The 25,131-nt window shown below is 39.8% G+C and overlaps 1 protein-coding gene across 5 annotated transcripts in view; it reads right to left on the bottom strand.

Annotated features, from left to right (window-relative positions):
• Positions 1–25,131, bottom strand: part of EYA1 (EYA transcriptional coactivator and phosphatase 1) — a 138,570-nt gene that overhangs the window by 67,537 nt on the left and 45,902 nt on the right. For all 5 annotated transcript variants that reach the window (XM_089661048.1, XM_089661047.1, XM_089661050.1 and 2 more), the window contains exons 7-10: positions 21,594–21,676; positions 20,907–21,090; positions 12,589–12,728; positions 12,168–12,251 (exon numbers count right to left, since the gene is read on the bottom strand). In XM_089661048.1, coding sequence (XP_089517174.1) covers positions 12,168–12,251; positions 12,589–12,728; positions 20,907–21,090; positions 21,594–21,676 — 491 coding nt within the window. The remainder of the gene's footprint in view (positions 1–12,167; positions 12,252–12,588; positions 12,729–20,906; positions 21,091–21,593; positions 21,677–25,131) is intronic.

Genomic DNA, 25,131 nt, shown 5'->3' with positions numbered 1-25,131 from the left:
TATTCTTGTGTTCATAAAGTAGAAGACGTTTCCATTGTCAAAAGAATATAACAAACTTCTGCACTTGATGATTACGTGCAAAATAATCCACATAAAGTTAATTTATTGTATGTGCACTATTACCCATTTAGGGGTCATAAGAGGGGGCTCAGCAGCTAGACCAAAATTTAAAGAAGCAGCCATAAGCACAGAGTGTGTTGATGTTTAATTGTCAAACGAATGTTACACTGTGTGAGGCCTTTTTGAGTGTTCCTAATATTAGCCAACATTTTTGATATTTTTAAATTGGCAGTTTTCATTTTAATAATACCTGGAAATCCTGCCGTGAAGGTCTTTGTGGAGGCACTTCCTGTTATACAGTGACAATGGTCTGTCTCTGCCTCCTGAATGTGTTCCTGCATTGTCACCTTGCCACATGAGCTTTCATTGGGGACCACAATATCCATTTTTACGCAGATTATGCAGACATGGTCCACTGTTGTCATTAACCAGAAACCTGCTCTGAGAAATGCTATGCAGTCATCGCTGGGGAGCATGCATGACTACAGGTTATCAGAAGCACTAAGATTTATTCATGCATTTATGTACTACAGATATTATATATTTCTGCCAATTTACACAGAGCTGTAAATAATGTACATTCACATCATGGAAAAAGGGTGAAAAAAATATTAAAAATAGAAAATGGCAATTTTTTATGACACAGTGGTAGATTTACTAAAACTGGAGCACTCAAAATCTGGTGCAGCTCTGTGCATGGTAGCCAATTGGCTTCTAATTCCAGCTTCTACAATTAAGCTTTGACAATAAAACCTGGTAGCTGATTGGTTTCTCTTCAGAGCTGCACCAGTTTTTGCTCTCTTCAGTTTTAGTAAATAACCCCCACAGTGCTTAGGCAAATGAAATGACATTCAGTTAGTGTTTGTCCTTTAATTATCTTCACAGAAGAATGACTATGACAGTCCAAGTCCCCAATCTAACCTTTTATGTGGGTACTTTTGACACAACATTTTTAGGGTCCCAGGCTACAAAAGATTAAATTGGTCTGTTGGGTTTTAAGGCAGCCCATACATTGATTATTTTTTTGGTTCAACCAGCAGGTTGAACTAAAATAGACTGATCCAATTGCCCCATCCACACATTCAATATGGATGAGGAAATCCTTCCTGCTGTGATACTGTATTCTGACAGCATGGAGCTTTCTCCACCGTGTTGCTGTCTATAGCCATTTGCAAAAATCTAACTGGCTGGTTGTGCATAAGTTGATCCATAGTTTGACTTGTGTACAATCAGCCTGCCATACATGGATTGGAATTTGTCTGGTTCCTGCAGAGCTGGCCGAATTTCAATCCATGTATGGCAGGAGCTAGATCTTCAGGAATTTGGAGCCATGTCAGAAATAACAAGGTGAGTCCTAGAAAAATTGAACACTTATTGGTCCCTAAATGTTTAAATACATCTGCTCTGCATTCTTGAAATTGGATGAGTTACAAATAGTACAAAACAGCTCCAGCAATCCCATGCCTACTATGCAATGTGACTCGGCCATGGCAGCTACAAACACAGCTAAAGCCTAAAAATTGATATCTTCCATCTAGTGCCGCTGCACAGCAGTAGCAATTACCTCTAATGTGAAGATTGCAGAAGCATTAGGTAAAATAAGTACTGTCTAATGAGATAAGAAGAGAATCACCTTCCATCTCCGCCCTCCTTTCAGTAAAAGCACACATTATTATAGCCAGGCTAATTGACCTTTTGTCCTGTTCATTCCACGGCCCCAGGCAATTGTTCACAATGAAAGAATATAGAGTCATGGCCTGTCTGAAATGTGCAGACATTGCCCATTACAAATCAACTCCAACATCAAAACTGAAGTCTTTATTTAAGCCACCCTGTCTTTAATTATGTAAACTCTTAAATTTGTAAACTCTGCCTATTAGAACAGACTATTTCAGGTTCAAAGCTGACAATCTTTCCTATGTCTTCTTGGGTTCTCTCTGAACCCACTGCACAGAAAACAGTAGACAAATATGAAAATGACTTGCTTTTCTCTGGCAAACAATATATATACTGTATAATACATGACAAAAATTCTATGCTAGCTACATATGGTAGTTAGCTCTCTGATCTGGATAGCTGAAAAGGAAGTACAGCCAGCCCTTCTGTACCGGGCCCGGGTCCCATCAGTTCAAAAGGGGGCCCGGCACCTGACAAGCAGGAGGGCTGGCTGTACTGCCTTATTGCTGACACTGATCACCTTGTGGCTTCCTGTGCAGCATTTCCAGCTTATCCTCCTCTCTCTCCCCCTGGTTGCACTGCAGGAGGACTGATCCCAGTATTCCCCTCCACTGTTCTGATCACCCCCACACCCCTGCTGCTCAGGCCCCCCTGTGTACTCTAGCTGGAATTTTTTTGTGTTTGTGTCCACTAATCATTTTAGTGTATCTGTTAGCGAACATTTTAGTTGATATTTTGGGGTGGGCTGTCAGGTAGGCTATACATTCCTGTGATTCCCATAAGCGGCCCTGTCTCTGATCATGACAGACTGGGGTAAATCTGACTGTTGTGGTGCTAGGGCCTGCCAGCCTTTCTCTAACAGAGCAAGCCCGACTGAGACAAAAAATTTTGGACTGTGCAGCCCCAAGCCCGGGGACCCTTTCCTCGGAGCCTGGTGGCAGAGCACCAGGGCCCGGTCACAAGAGTGACCTTTGTGACCCTGGTAGTTCTGTCACTAGTGTCAGTAGGTTTTTTATTTAATTTTTTACAATTCTATATTTTATTATTTTTTTCCATTTTTTTGTAAGAGAGAAAGAAGAAGAAAAAGAAAGAAAGAAGAGAGAAGACACAAGGCTGGTGGGGAGTGTGGGCGGGGCAGACACAGGAGGAGAGGGAGGGAGGAGGTGGTGCAGCTTTCTCTCTTCTCTGATGTCTATGGGGGGTGGGGGGGCTGTAAGGAATGGGGACAGAATATGCCCATAGATGCTCTGCAGCAGCTGCAGGGATGGGGGAACCCCTGCTGCATCTCTGCAGGAGATGAGGAGGTGGCGGCTATGGGGAAAGCATACAGCAGCCCACAGCAGCAGAAGATGGATAGAAGGGGCGGCCAGGTGGAACACAGAGAAACCGACAGATGTGTTGTCCGGTTCCTCTATGTGCCGCCTGGCCAGCCCTCCTATCCATGCAAATGCCAGGTGTGCCCTATGGCCAGTCCCGGCCTGGCTGAAAGAGTTTATTATGACCTCTAGAAAAACACTGTTCGGCCATTCCTTTCCCCAGTATCACATCAGGTATCAAATTATAGGCAGTAAATATAACCTTTATTTTTCTGCGTTAAGCTGGGTTTGCACGCTTAGTTTTGTTTTCATTTGGCAGGCAGGCTGAAGAAAAAAAAACGGATTCCCCCATCCATTTTTTTAATATACTATACATAGTATATTTATAATTCATGTGTACAAAGAATATGGTATAAAAACAGAGGTAGCTAAAGTTTTTTTTGTCATTACATCAGAAAATACATCAGATGTACATGCTTAGTGGATCTCAGACTTGCTTAAAAGGAAAGCAGCTAAATACACAGTTGAAATACCAAATAGTCCCTGTTTTACCTGCCAAAGGATTTGTATTTCTGTCTATACAGTCTTGAGATTTACACATTACCCCTTTGGACATCACAGTCAGTTCAGTGACCTGTCTTTTGTCTACTGCATTTCATCAACAAAGCCTGGTTACCATGCTGCACCCAGCTTGTTATGGTATACAGAAACAACAAAAAGCTGATACCAAGTCAAATCCCAGTGCTTAGGTTTGCTTCTTTTAAAATAAATGTAATGATTTTTAATGAATACCTAATTTCATAAACTTGTTCAGCTAATTAATAACTAAATTGTTTACATCAGGGGTGTATTTACTACAAGGCAAACATGGCATTTGCCTAGGGTGGCATTTTTTCAGAGGGGCAGCAGCATTTTTCAGGGGGGCAGCGCCATCCCCTGAAAGAAGTAAAGGAAGAAGGGACACATGCAGCGCGGAGACCAGGTGGAAGAGAGGATGCAGGCTGCTTGATGGTGTATGCAGAGCCTGACTCTTGTTCCTGGGGATGTCCAGAGCTGTGAAGGTGAGTGTCTTATCTCTTGCCGGGGTGGGGGTTGCCAGTGTATGAGGGGCAGTGGTAGTGGAAGGCTCTCGCGGGGGGGGGGGGTTAGGGGGGCTGGGGTGTTGTTGCTCAATGTCAGGCTCTCTTTGTATGGGAGGGGGGTGTTGGTTGGTGTCAAGGTCTCTCCATGGGGAGAGAGCCAATTTTTGTGTTGCCTAGAGCAGCACGAAACCTAAATAGACCACTAGTTTGCATCACTAACTAGATTTCAGGTGTGAGGGCTGAATGACATTATTATGGTGGCTCTAGAAGTAGAACTACGAAAGTAATTAGCAGTCATCAGTTTATTTTTAACTACTCATCCTTCATCCAATACAAAACACACAGTTATAAATGGTGTTACGAAATGTAATACTATTTTAAAAATTGACATATAGTAAAAACTTTTAACAGCTGATAATGAAGCCTAGGAATGCATGCAGGGGACACAGTCAGAGCTTTATGTTTTATTGTAGGAGGGTCTATAGTATAACAAGTGTTGTCTTTGACAAAAATTGCTCTGATGCTAATTTATTAATGAAGCCTTTTTTTTTGCACTGAAAGAACACAGAAAGAAGGCACCTCTAAGTGCAGTATGTGATTTATTAGCATAAAAGGTTAAAAACACTTACAAGAAATACAGTAAGACAGGCTCATCGCATATATCTCCTATGTTCCTGGTAAGTGTGGAGCAGGGACCGTTTGACCGTCCAGTGGCAGAGGGTCCCATGGAACGCAGGAACAGCGGAACAAGATGGCCACAGCAGTTCCAGGCTCAGCATGGAATGCATACGCCGGAAGTGATGTCAGATGGGGCGGTAACGCCTTTCGAAGCATGCGAAGAAAGCTCCTTCATCAGACCTGAGCCCCAAGAGTAACAATCGGCTTATATTATCAGGAGGGGCAGGAGAATAGGAGGGAACAGGGCGGGTGAGTGAGCAGACTACTCCTACAGGGTCCTAAACCCTGTGTTATTATAACAACATGGCGATACTTGGGCAACTCAAAGGCTATTTGAAAAACAAGGATGTGGTAAAAAGCATACATTGGCCTATGTTCCTGGCAAGTGTGGAGCAAGGACCATTCAGCCGTCCTGCGACAGCGGGACCCATGGAACACAGGAACTAAAAAATCAAGATGGCAGCCACACTTCCGGGATCAGCATGGAACACGTACGCCGGAAGTAACATCAGATGGGTGCGGTAACGTGTTTCAGAGCATACGCAGAAAGCTCCTTCATCAGACCTAAACCCCGAAAGTAACAAGCAGCTTATATTACCAGGAAGGGTGGAAGAATAGGGGGAACATGGCGGGTGAGCGAACAGACTGATCCATGGTCCTAAACCCTGTATGATTATGTATGAAGAGCTGCCCTAGCACTTACTTGGCTTACAATTTTCCTCAGTACTTATTGCATGTCCTTGAACCCTAGCACCAGGTCTGGTCTCAGCAAGAACGCCCCAAGGACTGTATATTTTTTTTGTACTGGCCTGCACCAATAAAAAAGCACTTAGAGCAACTAGCCCTGTATGCCCATTCCTCTAGAAATGTATTTTCCCTTTATCCCAATATAGAGGGTGGACCTTTAGCCTGAAACTTCAGTGAACTGGCAGAACTGGAAGGAGGAGTTGGAGGACCAGAAAGAGGAATCACTGGAGTGGCAGATGGGTTGGTTTAGATAACCCCCTTGTCTCCTAGGTCATATCCCTAGTGCCCCCATACAAACACATGTGGACGAGTCCACCTCGTCATGCACGTGGGGATACCCTTCTGGTGTGTGCATGCTTGTCAATGCGCAAGACCATGACCAGGGCTGCATTCATGTAACAGTCAACATTATAGCAGTACCCCAACCTAGTGACGATGTGTAATAGTTGAATATACGGAGTCCCTGTAAAACATGCTGTCCTGTGTCACTACACACCTTCCGCATTGAATGTTGCATTTAGGAGGAACACCACTGAGCCTGTGCCCTCTCCACCTGTCTAGCGTACCTCTGTCATCTCACTTCCAATGACAGAATGGGGTCTCGCGTGTACTAGCATGGACCTCATTCTTGCACTTGATGAACACTTGCTACTCTCTTGTACCACGCGGGTAGGCTGTGGGACTCCGTAACTCAGGTTCGGTCGCAGGGGCGGACTGACAACTCATGGGGCCCCCGGGCAATAGGGGATCATGAGGCCCCTGTGTCCTTGCCCAAACTTAAAAAAGCCTATGAAAAAGGTACCAGGGGCATCTCATAGGGCCCCCTACTGACCCTAGGCCCTCGGGCAGTGCCTGAATTTCCAAATGGTCAGTCCGCCCCTGTTCGGTCGATACTTTTGGGGAACTGACTGCTAGGGAGGAAGTCAGATCAATGACTCCATCACTACCTAATAACCCTCCGCCATGCCAGGTGCCAAACTTCTTGACAGGCTGCTGTGCTCTCTCCACCAAGGCGTTGATTACCCGTAGCATCTGTTCTCTTCCTCCACACCTTCTGCTGAGTTAACGCTTTGTAGTGGCCTTGTTTCATACCCCATATGTGCTTTACTAGCCCCGTTCTTTCATACACCAGAAACCATCATGCATCCCTTTAGAGTAAGTTCAGACCTGGCTTGAAACAGTTACAGCTTTAATGAAGATTCATCAACACAGTTCAACAACACAGCGCATATGAAATAGAGTTCAGCCAAAGCAACCTAATGCAGGTTGCCGAGGTTCATGTATTCCAAAAAAGCAAAGTTCATTAAGCAAGAGTCAAGTGATAGTAGGTGTCTAGTCCAGGGAGAATCTGAACAGGGGGCCCAGAAGGGGACAATGTGCTCCAGTAAGGCTTATATTGTATGTTGCAGCAGTCATAAAAAGGAAATTTGTTCCTCACCTTTAAGATGGATGTGTGACAGGAATAGCTGCTTCTCAGCCACAGGATAAGTAACAGGAAGAAGAAGCCTGTGATCCCCATTTTCAGTAATTTTTTCTTTTTTTAAAACCTGACTGACTTCAGTGAAGCCTTCCTTTACTAAATTAAGTGTTATTCTTTGTAAAACATAAGACTTACTTAAAGGGAATCTGTCATGACATATTAATGAAGACTGACTGCTGACCTCTCCTTCTGAGAATGCTTCACAACATAATGTTGTCTGAGCCACTGACCCGTAAAGAGTATAGCAATACTGTAAGTAGTTTCCGACATTCTTTTGATATTCATTTACAGCATGCTTGTTTCGGGTCTGTGACTCAAAACACCTTTAGTAAGACACAGCCAGCATTTAGCATTTTTAGAAGGAAGCCTGCATTAGCTGCCCCTGCACTTTTCTCATGATATAGTCATTTTATGGGATGTCACTTAAATTTTTGTGCATAGATTTGTCTTATAGATTTTGTAAAAACAAACTTTTTTTCTGCTCTCTTCACAATTGTAAAATAAATCATCATGTTCCTGAGTTAATAAAATATTGTGATCAGCTTTAACTCCCAGTAGTGTAAAAAAAACTTACACACTAGAAACTAAGACAGTCCCCAAACAACTACCACATAAAGACATGAGCCTACGTTTTATAATGAGCTACCACTTGAAGTCATGACACAAAAGCATCGTATATGCCTTGGATTCTGCTAAGAATTCATGTTTGGTGAAATCCACAGTTCTAATGTTTCCTTTTGCCCTGACAAACCATGATCCCCATCTACAGAGACCCTGACAGGCCTGTATGTTATTGCACAGTATATGGTGTCAGAAATTAAATAATGTCAAGGGAATCCAGCTGTGAGTAACATGAAAAAAACTATGCAGGTAAAAAAGGGGTCTAATATAAATTGATTGGTGTAACCCAAATCCTCTGCAAACCTCAGTAAAAACTAGCATTATATCAGCAGAGCTATATGTGACTGCAATTAACTCTGTAAACGTAAAGAGTTATTGAGCAGGGTTAAGGATTTCTTAAAGTAATTCTAAACATTTGTTTTTAAAAAACAAACAAACAAACAAACATGTCATACTCACCTGCTCTGTGCAATGGTTTTGCACAGAGAAGCCCTGATCCTTCTCTCAGGGTCCCTTGCTGACTCACCTGCCCCCCCCCCCCCCCACACACACACAATGCGTGCCCACCACAGAAAGCTGCTTGCTATGGAGGCATTCATGTGGACTTGCTCTTGAGCCACTTCTGTGTCCATAAGGCACACCCCTGCTCCCTCCTTACTAGCTCTGTGTGAAAGCAATGAAAGCAAATGGCTCCCAACCACTTTAAATTGCTTTTCAATCACTTTAAAGATGTATAGAGATTTGTAGGAGATACCTCATGCACCCACCACAGAAGACATGTTTTTTTGTTCTTTACTACAGTCTATATCAAGCTTCCCCAGATTCGTGACAGAGCTGCACAACCTTTGATCAGTATTGGATGAACACATTTTATCATTAATAATCTTCCTCTGATCGGAGCCCCTGAGTGCAGGAGATGGTAGATGCATGACAAAAGAAGTGTTGCCAGCGTTTTTGAGCTATATTCAGGAAAACAGTTAGTTTTGGCAAACCTTATTTCTGAATCTGGTATGATGAGTTGTGGCTCAAAAAAAGAGTTAAGTTGGGTACACGATTGAAATTGGTCCAGTTCAGCAGGAACCTCCTGAATTTTGATCCATGTGTAGCCCTGTCTGTTCAACAGAAGCCGGTCTGGCTTCTGTCGAACAGTCCTGCTGGGAAAACTAGCATTCAATCAGCAGATGCAGCCAATGGCTGCAGTGCCAATCAATTAATTTTAACAATGGGGGGGCGGGGGTTCCCTGCTGTCAGAATATAATATCTCAGCAGAGGAGATCCCTGTATGCACAAGGCTTGTGCGGATGAGGTAATCCATGAGTTTGGTTTTCAACCCGTTGGTGTGTGTACCCATCCTAAAACTGTCTGTGTGATACATGCTTTATCCCTTTAAAGACCCTGCAGGTTACAAGAAACTACCCATTGATCTGCCAGAAATGCACTCAGTGCTAACGTGAGCAGACAGCACATAGCATTTCTTTGGACTGAGTGTTGTCAGCCCTACCCAGTTTTCTTTTGCTTAAAATCAAACTGTATGTGCAAAATGCCTACCATTCAGTCTGTTTTATCAGGAGATAAGAGGTGGTCTCTTAAACAAGGGGAGGAACTAGCAATCAGGAACAAACAGCCTTTTTACACAATGCAGAGGATTAACCCCTTAGGTTCCACAGTGAGTATAACAAGCATGCTTTACTGCATATACAGGCTGATTCTACTGCTGTGGGTTTAGTAACACTTTAACTACTTAGACTATCCTCCACAACATAAAGGCTAATAATTCTATAGTCCCAAGATAAGGATTGGGAATGCAAATTACTATTCTTGGGAAAACACACAACACAGAAGATGTGCATTGTCCACAGAACAGCTCTAAATTTCTGACAAGATCAATAGGTATATTCTTTTACATTTTTCGAACAGATATAACAAAATGCTTTTGATAGTATATTTAACAGACCAAAAGGAAACAAATAAGAGAAGTTCATTGTTATGGTTTACATAAACTGTAAGCACAATGTTTGCACAGTGCTTTAGATGTTTAGAATTATAAAACCAATGGTAAATTAATAACCAACAGTAACTGATGGCTAACAAATGGAGCAAATGGTTCAGTACAGCTGATGCTACACAGTGGTATAATATTGTATTTAAACATAGAAACAGAAGAGTGATGGTAGAACAAAGACCAAGTAGTCCATAAAGCCTGACCCATCTTTTTAAATTTATATATCATTTTTTTGTTAACATTTTTGAATGAGCATAGACTCATGTTTGTCCAAAAGCATGGATTTAGCCTGACAAAAAAGTTAACTAAAAAAAAATAGATATATAAAGTAAAAAAATGGAGCAGACTTAATCACATAATTATGCTAATGTGTAGCATCAACTATACTGAACAATTTGCTCCATTTGTTAGTCATCAATTACAATTTACCAAGCAATCACATATGATTTTATTAACATTTTGAAGTACTAAAAAGCACACATGTAGCCTAGGTCTAAGAATAAAATCTCTTACTACATAGAAAAAGCATTACTAACCCTGCTTTGAAAGCCAAGCTGCTACCATTTCAAAAGGCACACGGGTAGAAGATCTGCAGACATGAAAGGCCTTATTTGTAAACAATGCTGTATGCATACATATTCAAACAGATCCCAGGTTATAGAACAAAATGCTATCTGTTTAGAGAAAAGCAATTTTGCTTTTTTTTTTTTTTGCAAAGTGGTTCCAAATTATTTTAGTGAAAACTAATGAAGAAAAGTCAAATTGTGCATGAACATAGCACAATTATGTTTGAAAGAATATGATGTATAGAGCTACAATTTCTACAACATTTTGCTTTGGTAGGCACCTGGGAACAAAAGAACATACCACCGTGTGCTCTACACAGTCTACAAAATGCAGAAGACCTGACAACAGTTATGAAGATGCAGACACTGTAAAAAATATAAGCCTATTCCAATAAAACAAATACCTAACAATTTATAAAGATGTTGGTATGTTGTATAAAGATGTTGATTATTTACTCTTGACTGTCAATGACCCACTATTGCTAGTAAGGTAGAAGTCAGAAGAACCAGTAAGAGTTTCAGGGTACCCAGAGGATCAACACTCCCAGAAATGTTGGTATCCCTGCGGACTTTGGAAAATCATTTCTACTGAACAGAGAGAAGTCCGGTGGTGTGGGCACCAGACAAGGTTAGCATGCACTCTTTTCTTTTACAGGCAACATCAGTTTTAATGCTACATTTAACCCTAACTTTAACGATTTTAAATAGTTAACCCTAAATATAAATCTATTACATGAACTATCAGATCATTACTAACCTTGCTAATAATTATCATGTCAGGTTAATACTTTGACTCTGGTTCGCACCAGTTTTGACTATGTATTGTGCCAACTTATTGGATAATGAAGAAGCAGCATCTAAAATAAGTATCATATTGTAAGGACCCCCACATATATAAGGAAACTGTCAGCCTGATGGAACCTAAAGTAGAGGATAACACAACATAACCTGTCACAACAAAAGGACACAACAGGCTGAGCACATATCCATATAAAGACCGTTCTTAGCAACCATACATACAATGTACACAAAAAGGAGGACACATGAATATTGACTTTCCAATTAGATGAATTTATACATGTCTAACTTCAACTGGAAGTTTTATATATTTACACACATTAACTTGAACTAACCATTACCTTTATCTGTAATGTTCTGTTTTGAGCCCTTATGTAAACACCATGTCAGTGAAATACATGAGAGTGGACTGGTATAGACAAAGGACAGCTCCAACACGGGCTGTACTGTATTTATTCATAAAAAGTTATGCAATGTTATACGCAGGCTGGTTTTAAACAAATGGGGGCTCTGGGTTAAACTGGGCCCCTCTAGCTGGAATACTGCATGTGTTCACATAGTCCATAAGACACATAATACACTGCTTCCATACATCTTTCTACCTTTTTTTCTAAAAAAGTTAAACAGATTTCTTGCTAGTGTTCACTAAGAGAATGTGGGATCTGGGAAATGAGCAATTGCCCAGTCCCCCACCCCCCCATCCACCCAACACCAGCCCTGGTGCAAATACAGCATACTGCATGTTTTAAAACCCTGTGTTATTTTATACACCTTCAAAATCAGCCTAAATGATAAGTAATAATAATAATAGAATAATCTTCAAGAAACCTGAATGGTCGAATATGCTTTTCAAAGAATGCTTTTTAACGTTTTGTCATGATGATGCAAACATTTCAAAACTTTCCCAGGCACTAAACTGAAATAGGCATGCAGATCAAGAGTTCTGACTTCCAGGAACCTAGCATTCTTGGAAAGTGCTCAACAATGACAATGCAGCCACTACCACCCTTCCTCTTTCTGTTGTACAGCTTCCAATTAAAATCATATACAAGGCATAAAAGAAAAATAGCAAACTCCCACAATGCCTCCAAAGTTTACAACGCTATTTATCTTGTAAAAATCCACATTGCTAATACTCACTCTTCCATATCTGTTTGCATAAGATCCTGTCAATAAAGAATGAAAAACGATGATGGTTTCATCCAAGTCCCAAATGAAGACTCTCTGCCAATTTAGAATAGCACATAAAAAAATTAGGGAAAAAAACTATTTATATTTTTGATTTTAAGCACAAGAAACATGTTTTTTTGTTAAGTAACAAGGTAATACAAAAAGCTTATCATTTATTTTACAAAACCAGATTTCTTAATAATATGTGATTAAACAATAGGTTTTTCAATGTATTTTTTATTCTTGAGCAAAACACAAAGAATAAAAACAGCTATTAAAATACTGATAATTTAAACTCTCTATAGAAAGCCTAAAGTGAACAGCATTTACTCTATAACCCTGTTGGGAAAAATACTTATTTGTACTGGATTCAGGTTACTGCATGACATACCTCAAGGTCAGAGTCTGGAGGTGGGGAGGGGTTATTATTTCTCCTTCCTCTTCCCCGTGATTTTCCATCTGACCCACGCCGCAATCGATCAGAATCTGAATCTTTAATAGGTGTTGATGGACTATGGATTGTGCTGTACTCTGTTAAAAAAATAGAATAACTCCATTGACCATGATTTGTAAACTTCTTTTCTCTACAATCTTTTCTTCCATAAAAACCTAAACAGTAATACAATTATTTACTCTGCTTTCCTTAATTCATGAGCACATATAATAGACAAACTGATTAAAAAATTGCAGAAATCTAACAGATTTGGCCAATTGCATCTCACGTTTAGGTGCATCTAAAAATGCAAAAATATTTCCAGACTGTGGTGAGTTCTGCAATTAATTAACCTAGTTGCCTTATGTTCCCCAAAATAGACTCATCTGAATGCACATATTTAGACAAACTGAAATTTTTAGATCTGCAGGAAAGTAAGATGTACACTGAGATTGTTAGACCTACACATTGATTTACTTTTAATGATTAATATGTGGTTCAAGCTTTTGTACCAGCTAAGAAACAAATGATATCTATTACACTGTCCCAGAATGACAAAACTGAAATCTTGAACAGAAAAACCAAAGGTATATATTTGTCTTGTGTTTTTCATATGAATTGTGGCTCATTAAGACATCTTCTTTTACATAGAATAGTTGTGCAGTTCCTGTTCCCACATATGAATGACAAAAAAATCTTTAGCACATCCAGATCAGGAAGATTTCCAGTACACAGAAAATAAAACATAAAAATGGCTCAAACAACCTTATCCAATAAATAATGTAAGGTGCAATGTGTTAGTTTTTAAATGCAGTACATTAAAGCAACCAATTGGAATTCACTTGACTTCATTTTACTTGACAGCAAAGTGAATTTTGATTTCCAGGGTTACTGTCCATAATATACAGCACTTGCATTGCTCTATTTATTAAAAAGTCAGAAAACCTGCACCTAAAATGAGCCTATGACGAGGTTGTGACTTCCAAATGTTTATATATTCTTAACAAGCAGTAAATGACCTCTAAAACATGTCCTCACTTATCTTTGCAGCTGCAGACACAGTGGAACAATTCATCCCCAAAATTTACAGCAGAAACACTGAAGTCCATTAAGTTTTCTTAATTCAGATCACATCAGAGACTAAAGGCTGGAAGGTTGCTGAGTCACTGCTGGGAGAGAGAAGTAGGGTGAGCTTAGCTGCTGAGAGTGTGATTTGAAAAACTTCAGCTTTCCTGCTGTAAATGTTTAAGGATGAATTGCTCCTTGCTCTGCTACTTGTTTCAAAATGTATGTACTCTTTTTTAGGAATTTGTAATGGCTTGAATGTCTATAACCTGACCAGAGGTTTGCCAATATATTGACTGATCATCAGCTAGGAAAGTCCTATTTTGATGATAGCCTTTGTATGGGTGGCCCTTGACTTCTAAGGCTGCCACATGTTTTGATAATAAGAATAATATGCATAGGGTCAAATATGGGTGATCTGGGGTGATCCAAGCAGATTGGGCATGGAAAGCTTCATTTCCACAAAAAAGCTTCACAAATGTGAGACAATTTAAAATGTATTCAATCAGTGCTTTTTTGTAATGCAAACCATTTGCTTGACCACCATCTCACTTTTTCCTTACTGTAGTTAATAATAACAAGTACATAACAAGTACAATTTTGCTGTTGGCTAGTAATTTCAGTGGCATGCCTTTCCAGACTGCTTGAATAATCTACATGATTCCCAAATGATATGCATTTTGTCACTATTAATATTATAGACATTTGTGCAGAGAATTGAAAATGCCAGGCTTCCTGTTTTCATCAGTTGATTGCTCCTGAATATTCATGATATGTGTAGTAAGTTCTTTCCCTTCACTGCAAAGTTCAGATGATCAAATTACACGAGAGCAGCACAGAATCTTGCCAAAATCTTTCAGTAACACAAAAGTTGCCAGATGACAGCAGAACTGGTAGACATAAGATGGTAAAGAGTCTCCCAAATATATATATATATATATATATATATATATATATATATATACACACACACACACACATATATATATATCACAATTTAGATAAATATGCTATTATAATGCTCGGTGAGTTGCTTTTCTACATGTTATAGAAAGTTCTGAATGGCACTCCAATGCACATATACTGTACAGTAACCAAAAATGGAACTAAACTAATAGGCATCACAATATATAGTTGTTAAATGCTGCTTTGTCAAAAATGGTGGAGGTGAATGTTTTGAAGCATGTTAAAGTGGTTCTAATAGTAAAATGTGTTTTTTTACCTTAATGCATGGTATGCATTAAGGTACAAACCCTTCTCTATGCAGCACCCACCCTTATACTTACCTGAGTGTGATCTCAATCCAGCGCCGTGCAAGAGGGCAGTGGCTCTCTTGACTCTTTCTCACCTCACTGGACAGAGATGCAGCATCGAGAGCCATTGGGTACTGCTGTTGTCAATCACAGCCGGCGTGGAGGGAGAGGAGTGGGGCGGGGAGAGGCTGGGCCACACTCTGTGTGTCAATGGACACACAGAGTGCAGCTTGGGATCGAGCCCACATGAGTGTCCCCCATAGCAAATGGCTAGCTATGGGGGCATTTGGCAAGGGGGGGAGCTGAGTGCACTGGTGGGGGAACCCAGAAGAGGAAGATTCGGCTGCTCTGTGCAAACCATTGGGCAGAAAAGGTAAGTATAATTTTTTTTTTTAATAAAAATTAACCGACTGCCCTAACGCAACTCATTGAAAAAATGCACATTCAGAACTTTCTGAATGCTGGAGAATGCATGATCATTATACCATTAAAATACAGAACAAACAAACCTTTAATTGAATAAAGTCAAAAATGTACCCTTTGGAAAGCATACTATGTAAGGCATCATGCATAAATAGGCTTAAAGAATATAAGACTTTTTTGTCATTATCTCAATATGGAGTCTTGTAGCACAATCATTTTAAAGCCCCTTGGCTCTGCATACACCATCTTATAGTGTATATCCAGCCAAAATGTTCTGTTTTAGTTTTGGTAAGTAGGGGACGATTGCAACCTCCATTGGGTTTCTCCATTAAATTGATTTTTTGCCACACTTACAATGGTTTCATCTGACAGATGAGGGTAAATCTCCAACAGGACAGAAATAAAAGAGTATTTTTTCATAATGAATGAGACTAAAACCTCTATCAGCTTTTTATTGCTTTCCCTATTGTAGATTTTTCCTCACTATCTGGTGAAACTGTTGTTGTGACACTTAACAAGAGAAAAAACGTTTAGGCTTGACATACACTTTAAAGTAAACCCTTCTAAAATAAGCTTAAGGACATAATTATAACAATCTATAAAGCTGTGCTTAGTGAAAACTGTGAGTCCAAATGAACAGATATGGCAATATAGGCAGGTAAAGTATTATGCAGATCTTGGCTTTTCCTATAAAAGTTAAACTATGTCCCAATTTGTGACCACACTAAGGGTCCTTTAATTAAATGGGCACCTTGTTAAAAAGTAGAGAGAGTCTAGAGATAGAGAATAGAGCAGGACTAAGATTTGCTATAGAAAAATCCACATTTGCATACAACTTTAGCCTTCTATGTCTCTGTCCCCTTTTGCAATAGCTAAGCACTTGGCAGGAGCCAGTAGATTAGAATAACAGTCAGGCACATAGCATTTTCAGAAGGAGAGGTCAACAATGGAAGCATCTTTAGCCTGTTGGTACAGGTCACTACAGGTTCCTTTGAAAGTGAGATTATTCTGAAACAGAATATACCCATCTCATTAGAGGAAGAATATACAAATGTGTCATTCATGTCTCACAGTTATTCTCCAGTAAATCCACCTGTAGCTCAAATGTTAGAAAAAAAATAAGCTCTTGGTGAGGATTTCACTACACACATACAAAGCAGCCTCCTCAGCAGAACATACGTTTTACTTTAAGCTCTTGCAAAACAGAATGAAAAAGCATCATCCCACAAGGGTCTTGTTTCGCAGAAAACCTCCTGACTACTTATTGTGGAATGTATTTCTTTCACAGCCAACTGCACCACAGACATTCAATGCGCCCACTCTTGCTACAGTGCTGCAATCGGTTTATACCACAAAACAGAACTCTGAGTTCTTATCATAGGTTCCAATAAAATGATTACACTTTTATGAAGGTAGAATGGATACAAAGAAAATATTTTGAAATCTTTAAATAACCAGTGCTTATCAAGAATAACCTATTTCTTGTAGACACACTTTTCAAACCACTGAATCCAGCTTAAGTCTGAGGGTGGTAGTCTACAGTATCATTGTTTTTTTTGTTGTTTTACCCCATAATTGGTCCCATTAGCAACTTCCAAATCCAAATCAGTAATATAAACAGATAGATTATTATTGTGAGAATGTTTGCACTGCTCAACTGCTCAAACTCTTGTACTGCTCAAAGTGAATCTATCTTTTGGTCATGCAGAGAAAAATATCACATTCACTATAATGCAGAACAGCACAGGCACTAAAGTGGTATTAAACTCTTCTTGAATAATTTTACCTACAGTTAAGCTTATAATAAAGCTTATCTGAAGGTAAAATTAATATCTCCTAAACGTGAACTGTTTAGGAGATATTACCCCCTTCTGACAGCCGACGCATGCGCTCTGAAGGAAAGGCATGCCTGTGCCATTCCTTCAGAGCACTGTGCTGTGGCCCGGGACTCCCACACATACATGGAAGTGACGTCATTGCGGCTCGGCCATTCAGCTGGGCTCACAAACCCGGAAGGAAGATCAGGTGACGATGGAAACCCCGGGGAGCCTTGACAGCACTCCACTGGTGGGCTTTGTTGCAAGGTAAGTCCTTCATAATGTGCTAGTATGCAATGCATACTAGCACATTATGCCTTTACCTTGCAGAGGATGTTTTTTTCTTTGTTTTTTGGATGCGGTTTACTACCACTTTAAGCATGCCCTGTGACAGCGGGGATTGGTGAAGCCTGTCATATTGTTAAGTCACATGCTCCTCCATACCTGTAAAGATTGGGTATTTCCTTTGCTCTTGATGCTAAAACACACAATAAACATCAAAAACCCTTTTGCCCTCTCTAGGGACCTTTGAAGTCCCCTTAAGTGCATAGATACAAAAATATATGGACTTAAAATTTCACAAATTTTTTTTTACAATAAAAGTCAAAAGGAAAAGCAAGTCTTGCTTTAAAGTATGCCTGTCATGAGAGAAGTATGGAGGCCCCCTTCTGAAAATGTTAATTGACTGGGGTTTGAAGTTACAATGCGAGAACAAGCATGCTGTAAATGAATGTTGGCAAAGTGTCAGAATTTCTTATCTTTATACTTGTTTCAGGTCAGTGACTCAGAAACAAATGACACCAAAGCATCAGGATGATAGCCAGGGAATAAAAACTAACATTCTCTAAAGGAGAATTCATGAACGGCAGCCTACAGAATTCTTCCTTTGCAGTTGTACATTTAATAGAACATAGGTAAAAATGTATGCAATTCCCTTGTTTCCACGTTGCACTTCAAGTCTACACCATATTATAACCATAGACTGGGTTTTATATCTATTTTTTAATTTGATATAACTTTTGCAACGTTAGCATAAAATAAATACTTTAACTTAAGGCAGTGGGAAATTAAATATGTTTTCCTCAAAGTTTTTGTATAAAATGTTTTTTGTAAGTGGAAATGTATAGCTTGAACCACCATACGATAGAACAAAGTTTTTTTTCTGACCAGAAGGTAAATCGCTCATATAACACCAATGAGGCATGTCTTTTGCAGTAATGACATACAAAGGTATTGTGCCCCTTGCAAATTAGCCTCAGACAGCAAATAGCAAATACCTGCCCTAGACATATGGTCGGTTTTATTGGGCACAAGAGCTCTCAGACATTTCTCATCACCTTCATAAGCTGTGTCTATTGGAAGCATGTTTAAAGCATACACAGATACTGCTGCTCTCCCTGCTGTGCTTGGAATCAGAGGATAATATACTTACCACCGACTTGTAATAAACAGCTACGCTATCTTTCAAGGTCTCCTGCTATAAGGAATAGCAGCCTTACAAGTGGAAGCCAGTGTGGTGTCTGGAACTTAAAACCAGGTCCAAGTCAGCTGTTCCTCATGACTTGGAGTCGGGTGTTAACCTCTTTTACAAGCTGTTTCCTGAAAAAAACGTCCAATATGGGCACCAAAACCCACTGCGCCTGTGTCTTAATAGCAGATCTGCAGCTGTGCTCTCATTTACAAGTGGAGTGAACATGCTCTCCTGCTGTGTACCAACACATATTATTTATACTTCTGCAATCCAACATTTGTATCACAGAGGAACTTTTCCACTCAACCTTGAAACATGAGGAACAACTGTCTTGTAGGAGACTAGAATTCCAATAAGTATTTTTCTACAGGCAGCATTGAGTGAAATGGACTATGTAAGTGTTATGGACGGTAGCCTATAGCCAACATGTAGGATGTGTGGGTCACTACAAAACTGCACCAGAAAGGAACACAAAGCTGAAAATGCCAAAAGCACATGACTGGAACATAATACTTATGGTTCACTCAAACCAGTGTACAGAGCAGTGAGGATGCTGAAAAATAGTAAGCCAAAATAGTCATTAGGATTTCTATTTAATGTAACAAAATCAGTTAAGATGTTATTGTTGATTGCTTGATAGGACATTTTACATTACACAATATTAAAAAAGCACAGTGGCTTCAAAAATAGGTTTATTCAATTACTAACCCATGTCCTTTACCAAGCTTTAATGTCCGTAGGTGAATTAAAACTGAACCTGATAAACACAATATCAGCTGAGCCAATATCAGTCATAGAATACAATGTTGTTAATCATGTGCATAGCTGTTTGTGTTAGCCTAAAAGAAACCCTGTCAGAGGTGGGGGCTGTTGCAGGTATCAGGTGCACACACCTCCTTTTATGAAACATAATTGCATGCTGCCTCCAATAACATTCTCCATCATGACTTCAAAGCCAATCTATGAGGCTCTAACGCTTCTGGGTAGTGTAACTTCATAAAACGTAAGGTCCCTGCTCAAGTTCCTGTAAGTCCATCCTTCCTGCAATGGGTGCTGGCTGAGCAGCAGTCCATCTACACTCTTTAGGTCCATGACCGAGCCCCAGGGATGGGGTGAAATGTGTTGGGGGCATGGCTATAGATAAAGTTGTCTGAGGCTGTTTTCAACTATTTACTAATGGTTTTGCTAGGTGTGTGGTGTTTGGGACCTTTCTCTATGCCTCTGGGTAGTGTTGGGGCTTGTTGCTAAACCATGGGCCCCAAACATTCCTACTGGCTGATCACTTTGATGGGTAGTTTCACTGGCCAATAGGAATGTGCAGGAGCTAAGAAGGGGCAGGCAATGTTTGGCACTATAAAGAAGAGCCAAAGCTTTATCTGTCAGAATGAACTGAGATTGTACTGTGAATGGAGGTTTGGAGGATGCTACAGGTATATGTGACATTTCCCCTCCACCATGGACTCAATTAAGACTAGGGATAGAAGAGGTCTAACCATTTAGAAATAATTGATCAGACCCTTGCATGATTCTCCCTTTTCTCAACATGAACATTCACTATTCAATGCATATTTGGCAAAGTTCTCCATTACTACCAATAATCAGTCTTTACTATCTGCCAGATGCCTCATTACACATATACCATTCACAGACAAATCTCATAATATAAGATGTTTTTGTCTTGTGTATTGCTCCATCTGAGGATTCTGGATCAAACCTCCTCTTAATGTCTCCACTGAACTATTTAGCTGCCATGCTGATTACCAAGTAGCAGAATTATTTATTTTGTCTCATCTGCACCAACTGCTTACATGCTGGTGTCCAACATGACAGTATTATCTTCTTTCCTAAAGAATGAATTACCCTAATGCCCTAGGCGTTGGCCTATGACTACCATTATGATACATTTAGACCAGATTTGAATAAGTATGAATTTCAGAACAATTTATGGCAAACAGACTAAAGCAATGCAGACAGACAGTAAAAAATATACATCTCTGAAAATATAAATCAAATATACCTTTTAACTCTCTCTATAACTCTTTGAAATGGTGTAAATATATAATGAAATAAACTGTGTTACAAAAGGACATCAAAAGGAACAAAAGTTGAGAATTGGCCATCTTTGTGCCTGTGAGCACCTATAAATGATATGTGCATATCGTCAGATACATTGACAGACAGCAGAGGGTTATTAACTAACCCAACTAAAAATGGCCATATCACACAGATAAATACGAGGACAATTACCTGAGGGATCTGTTACTGCTTGACTGGTGACACCAGATGGTGGATCTTGAAGCTGGTATGTGGCCGTAGTAGAAGGAATAGTGGGGCTTGTGTTGCTGCTTGTCATATAATGTGATGGGTACGGAGAGCTGTTATAATACTGCGCATACTGACCCTGGCTAAAGTTGGGATAAGATGGATATTCCTGGAACACACACGGGAAAAAAGAAAGAAACAGTAACAAAAGCAGTTTTTGTTAAACATGTTGCTACTTCAGAGTGAACATTCCAAAATATAACTACAAGCATATGTTGACATAACTTCCCACATGGAATACATTGGCTGGCTTGTTGGTGCATATAAATAGATAACTGTCCTAGACTTGAAGCCTTCAATGTGCCACAAATGTATCTATTAAACATGATCTGATATGCAGATGCAATACAAATGTATGCGGCCAGGCCAAACACATGGTACCTCTCTGTCGCATTACAGAAAACATTTACTGCAAGCACATCTGTCAGCAACGGAATTAAGACCGGATTTATAACTCAGCATGCAAAAGCTCTCTGAGGTTGCAAGGACAACGTCACGACTATAGAATCATTAACATAGAAATCACAGCGTAAAAAAAAAAAAAAAAGAGGAAGACAGAAAAAAGGGCTTCTTGTGCAAAACTGAAATATCCCTCTTTTCCCCAAAATTTACCTGCTGGGAGCTATTAAATCCAGTTGAATTTGTGAGTGAATTACTTCCTGCATAGATTACTGATGCTGTGGTGAAACTGCTCCCTGAAATGAAAGGAGAAAATGCTTCAAATTACTGAAATGTGTGTACACACAGACCTCCCAGACTGAAACATCAATAGGCTCCATGTGTCTCGAAGAAACAACAGTGTGGCTTCTGATATGTACAAGGAAGGGACAAACCCTGATGACTGAATCCATGTGGAAATGGCATCCCCGTACACTGATGCCTCTTGATGGATGTTTGACTGGGCTCTGATCTCATGTCAAGCCCCTTTCATTTAGATACCGTAGTCGGCTGCCTGCATAGTTACCAATGTATGTTTCTTAAAGTGTATGTAAACCCTAACATTGAAAATCTCTTACTTGTTCATTTTTGGTCTGATAATTATACCACTGAAAGTGTTTTGTTATATGTTCTTTAGAAGGGCAAAATACCTATTTATTTTGCATGAAATCTTGTGGACTGACACCTCCCTGTGCTCTCTGTACAAGGCATGGTTATGGAGATGAGGAGAGAGGTCTGTGTTCTTTGTAAGCCGTCAAAATAAAGTAGAAAGGGCAGACACCAGATGCTCAGGAATATAGAGCTGTGTTGTCATGTCAAAGAGCAGGGTAGGATATATACAATATATTTCTGGCATATCAGCAGTAATTCATATATTTATTTGTTTACTTATCATTGGTATTTATATAATACTGACAATTTAAACAGCGCTAAATATATATATATTGTACATTCCCATCGGTCCCTGCCCTCAAGGAGCATATAATCCAAAACCCCCAATTCACATTCATACATACACATCCTAGGGCCAGAAGAAGCACATGTCCTGGTGGGTCCACACTGACCTGCCTCCCAGACACACAGGGCACTGGCCCGCCTTGTATCTGCACAGCAAATAATAGGAAAGCTCTGGATGGCTTTCATTAAATTAGAATATCCATAACATGGCAAATCACAGAACTAGGGGGGGGAAGAGACTGTTGATGTGTTTCACACTCGCCAGTGCTTAATCATAACATTATTCATCATGAGTAAATGCTAGTGAATGTGAAACGCATCAACAGTCTCCTCCCCTCACTATTTCTGTGGTGTGCCGTTTTATGGCTATGCTGCATTAAAAAGGTGGAAATTGGTGTGCAATCATTAGGAGCTTTCTTATTACATGTTAGAGCCAATTAGACAGGAGTCAATTAACCCACACAATCACAAGAAAAACATGCAAACCCCAGGCAGGTAATGTTTTTGGTTTTGATTTGATCTGATGACCCTAGTACTGTTTTACTATCAGTGTATTTAGGGAGATAAAACATGGGAAAATACGCATGTATTGCAGAAATGTATTAAATATGCCTTTTTTGCCTTGACAAATACTTTAGGCTCACCTTTGCACCTCAAAATACAAAAAAAAAGTCTTGGGTACATAGAGGTTAATTTACTGAAGGCAAACAGGCTATTCACATTGCATGAGAATGTTCACTTTTGCAAGGAAATTTTCCCTTAGCTTACGTTAAGGGAAAATTCCCATGCATGATGTGAAAATTCTATTGCAAAATGAACAGCTTATTTGCCTTTAATCAACCCCATAGTGTTCTTATACATTTCATCACATAGTTGTAGCTATTAATACATGTTATTACTTGATAAAGACATTCACTATTTTCTAAAGTGCTTTTGATTTTTATTCCTATGTGGGTGAGCCTAAAAAACTGTAAGCCTCTCTACATGCAATACTTCTCTTCTGAAGTTGTCGTCAACCATGGTGCTGCACTTTTGCATGACTATCAGTTATAATTACCATAGGGTGATCCCAAAAGCCATTTTGTTTGTGGATAAGGGGTTAGCATTTCTGCAGCACTAGGGTCGTTGGTTCGAATTTCAACCATGGCAATATCTGCCTTGAGTTTGCATGTTCTCCTTGTGCCTATATGGGTTTCCTCTGGGTACTCTGGTTTCCTCACACACTCCAAAGACATGCTGGTAGGTTAATTGGCTCCTGTCTAAATTGGCCCTAGTATGTGTATGTATGAATGTGAGCTAGGGACCTTAGATTGTAAGCTCCTTGAGGGCAGGGACTGATGTGAATGTATAATACATACTGTATGTAAAGCGCTGTGTAAATTGATGGCGCGAAAAGTATCTGAAATAAATAAATAAATACATATTGAGGTACTATGTGTGTACAGATCACACATGTAATCTAACATGATGTGTAAAGGCAAGAGGCAGAAAGACACAAGAAAATGAAGAAGGATGAAAATGATAATTAAATGCATGATAAGCAAAATATGAAAAGTGTAGAAAGCATGTCCTCAACACACTTATTCTCTTGTCTTGGGTTATATGGTAATGACATAAAACGAAGTCAGTATTTCAGAGCCACAATGGTCTCCTGTATCAGGCATTAATGGAAGGCCTCCTTTATGTGTAACCTGGGTCCAGGTTGAGACCCTTGTCCCAGCCACTTCTAAGTTCTTGAGACAAATGTCTCACCTCTTAGAAGGCCTGGATTGCTATAGAGAGTAAAACCAGTGTGTTTATTTTTCACAGTGTATTGACCTAGAGTAAGTACAGGATTTCTAGGGAAACATTTGGCCTCTGCAAGGATTTGTTCCCATGGTACCTTGTGAAATGTGACCTCGGTTTTCTTGTACGCTTTACCTAACAGCTGTAATGGAAAAGCTAAATTAAAGTTTTGAGGATGTTTCCACTAGAAAAATAGATACCATTTTATGACAGTGTAAAACTTATTGTTATTATTATTTGTGTTAGTTGATACTAACTTAACTAAAGATTCATACAGCTTCCATACAGAAATGTTTCCACTGTACAATTTTATCATTGCATAGATTCAGAAAAAGTTCACCGTTATCAAGGTTTCAATATTCAGCAAACACAGTTGTATTTGGTAAGATTTTGTACATTTTTTCACTAACCTATTTATTAAAGCTGTCCACCATACTGCCCCAAATTACATCACCGACCTAATATCCAAGTACGACCCAAAACGCACACTCCGCTCCTCACAAGACCTCCTTCTCTCTAGTTCCCTGGTCTCCTCCTCCCATGGCCGCCTCCAGGATTTCTCCAGGGTGTCACCCATCCTCTGGAACTCCCTGCCCCAACCCATCAGAATATCACCTACTCTCCTCTCCTTTAGGTGCACCCTGAAAACACACCTCTTCAGGGAAGCCTACCCCACACCCTGCTAATTTGCCGACCTCCTCCACTCTTCCTACCACTCCATCCCCCAAAGCTATCTCCTTCTGTACCACTATCTCTTCCCTCCTAGATTGTAAGCTCGAAAGAGCAGGGCCCTCGAACCCCTCTTGTATCGCATTGTATTGTTTTCGTACTGTCGCATGTTCTGTCCCCCTTTGTAATGTACAGCGCTGAGCGAACTGTTGGCGCTTTATAAATACTGTATAATAATAATAATTATAAGTATGGAACATTGGCCATAATAACGTGAGTGATGTGACCATTTTGAACAACA

The sequence above is a fragment of the Staurois parvus genome, unplaced genomic scaffold (assembly GCF_062004578.1).
Source record: "Staurois parvus isolate SC_StPar_1 unplaced genomic scaffold, SC_StPar_1.0 ptg001302l, whole genome shotgun sequence".
Taxonomy (NCBI): domain Eukaryota; kingdom Metazoa; phylum Chordata; class Amphibia; order Anura; family Ranidae; genus Staurois; species Staurois parvus.
Note: the sequence above shows the minus strand (reverse complement) of the source record. Positions and strands in the feature narration are given on the sequence as shown.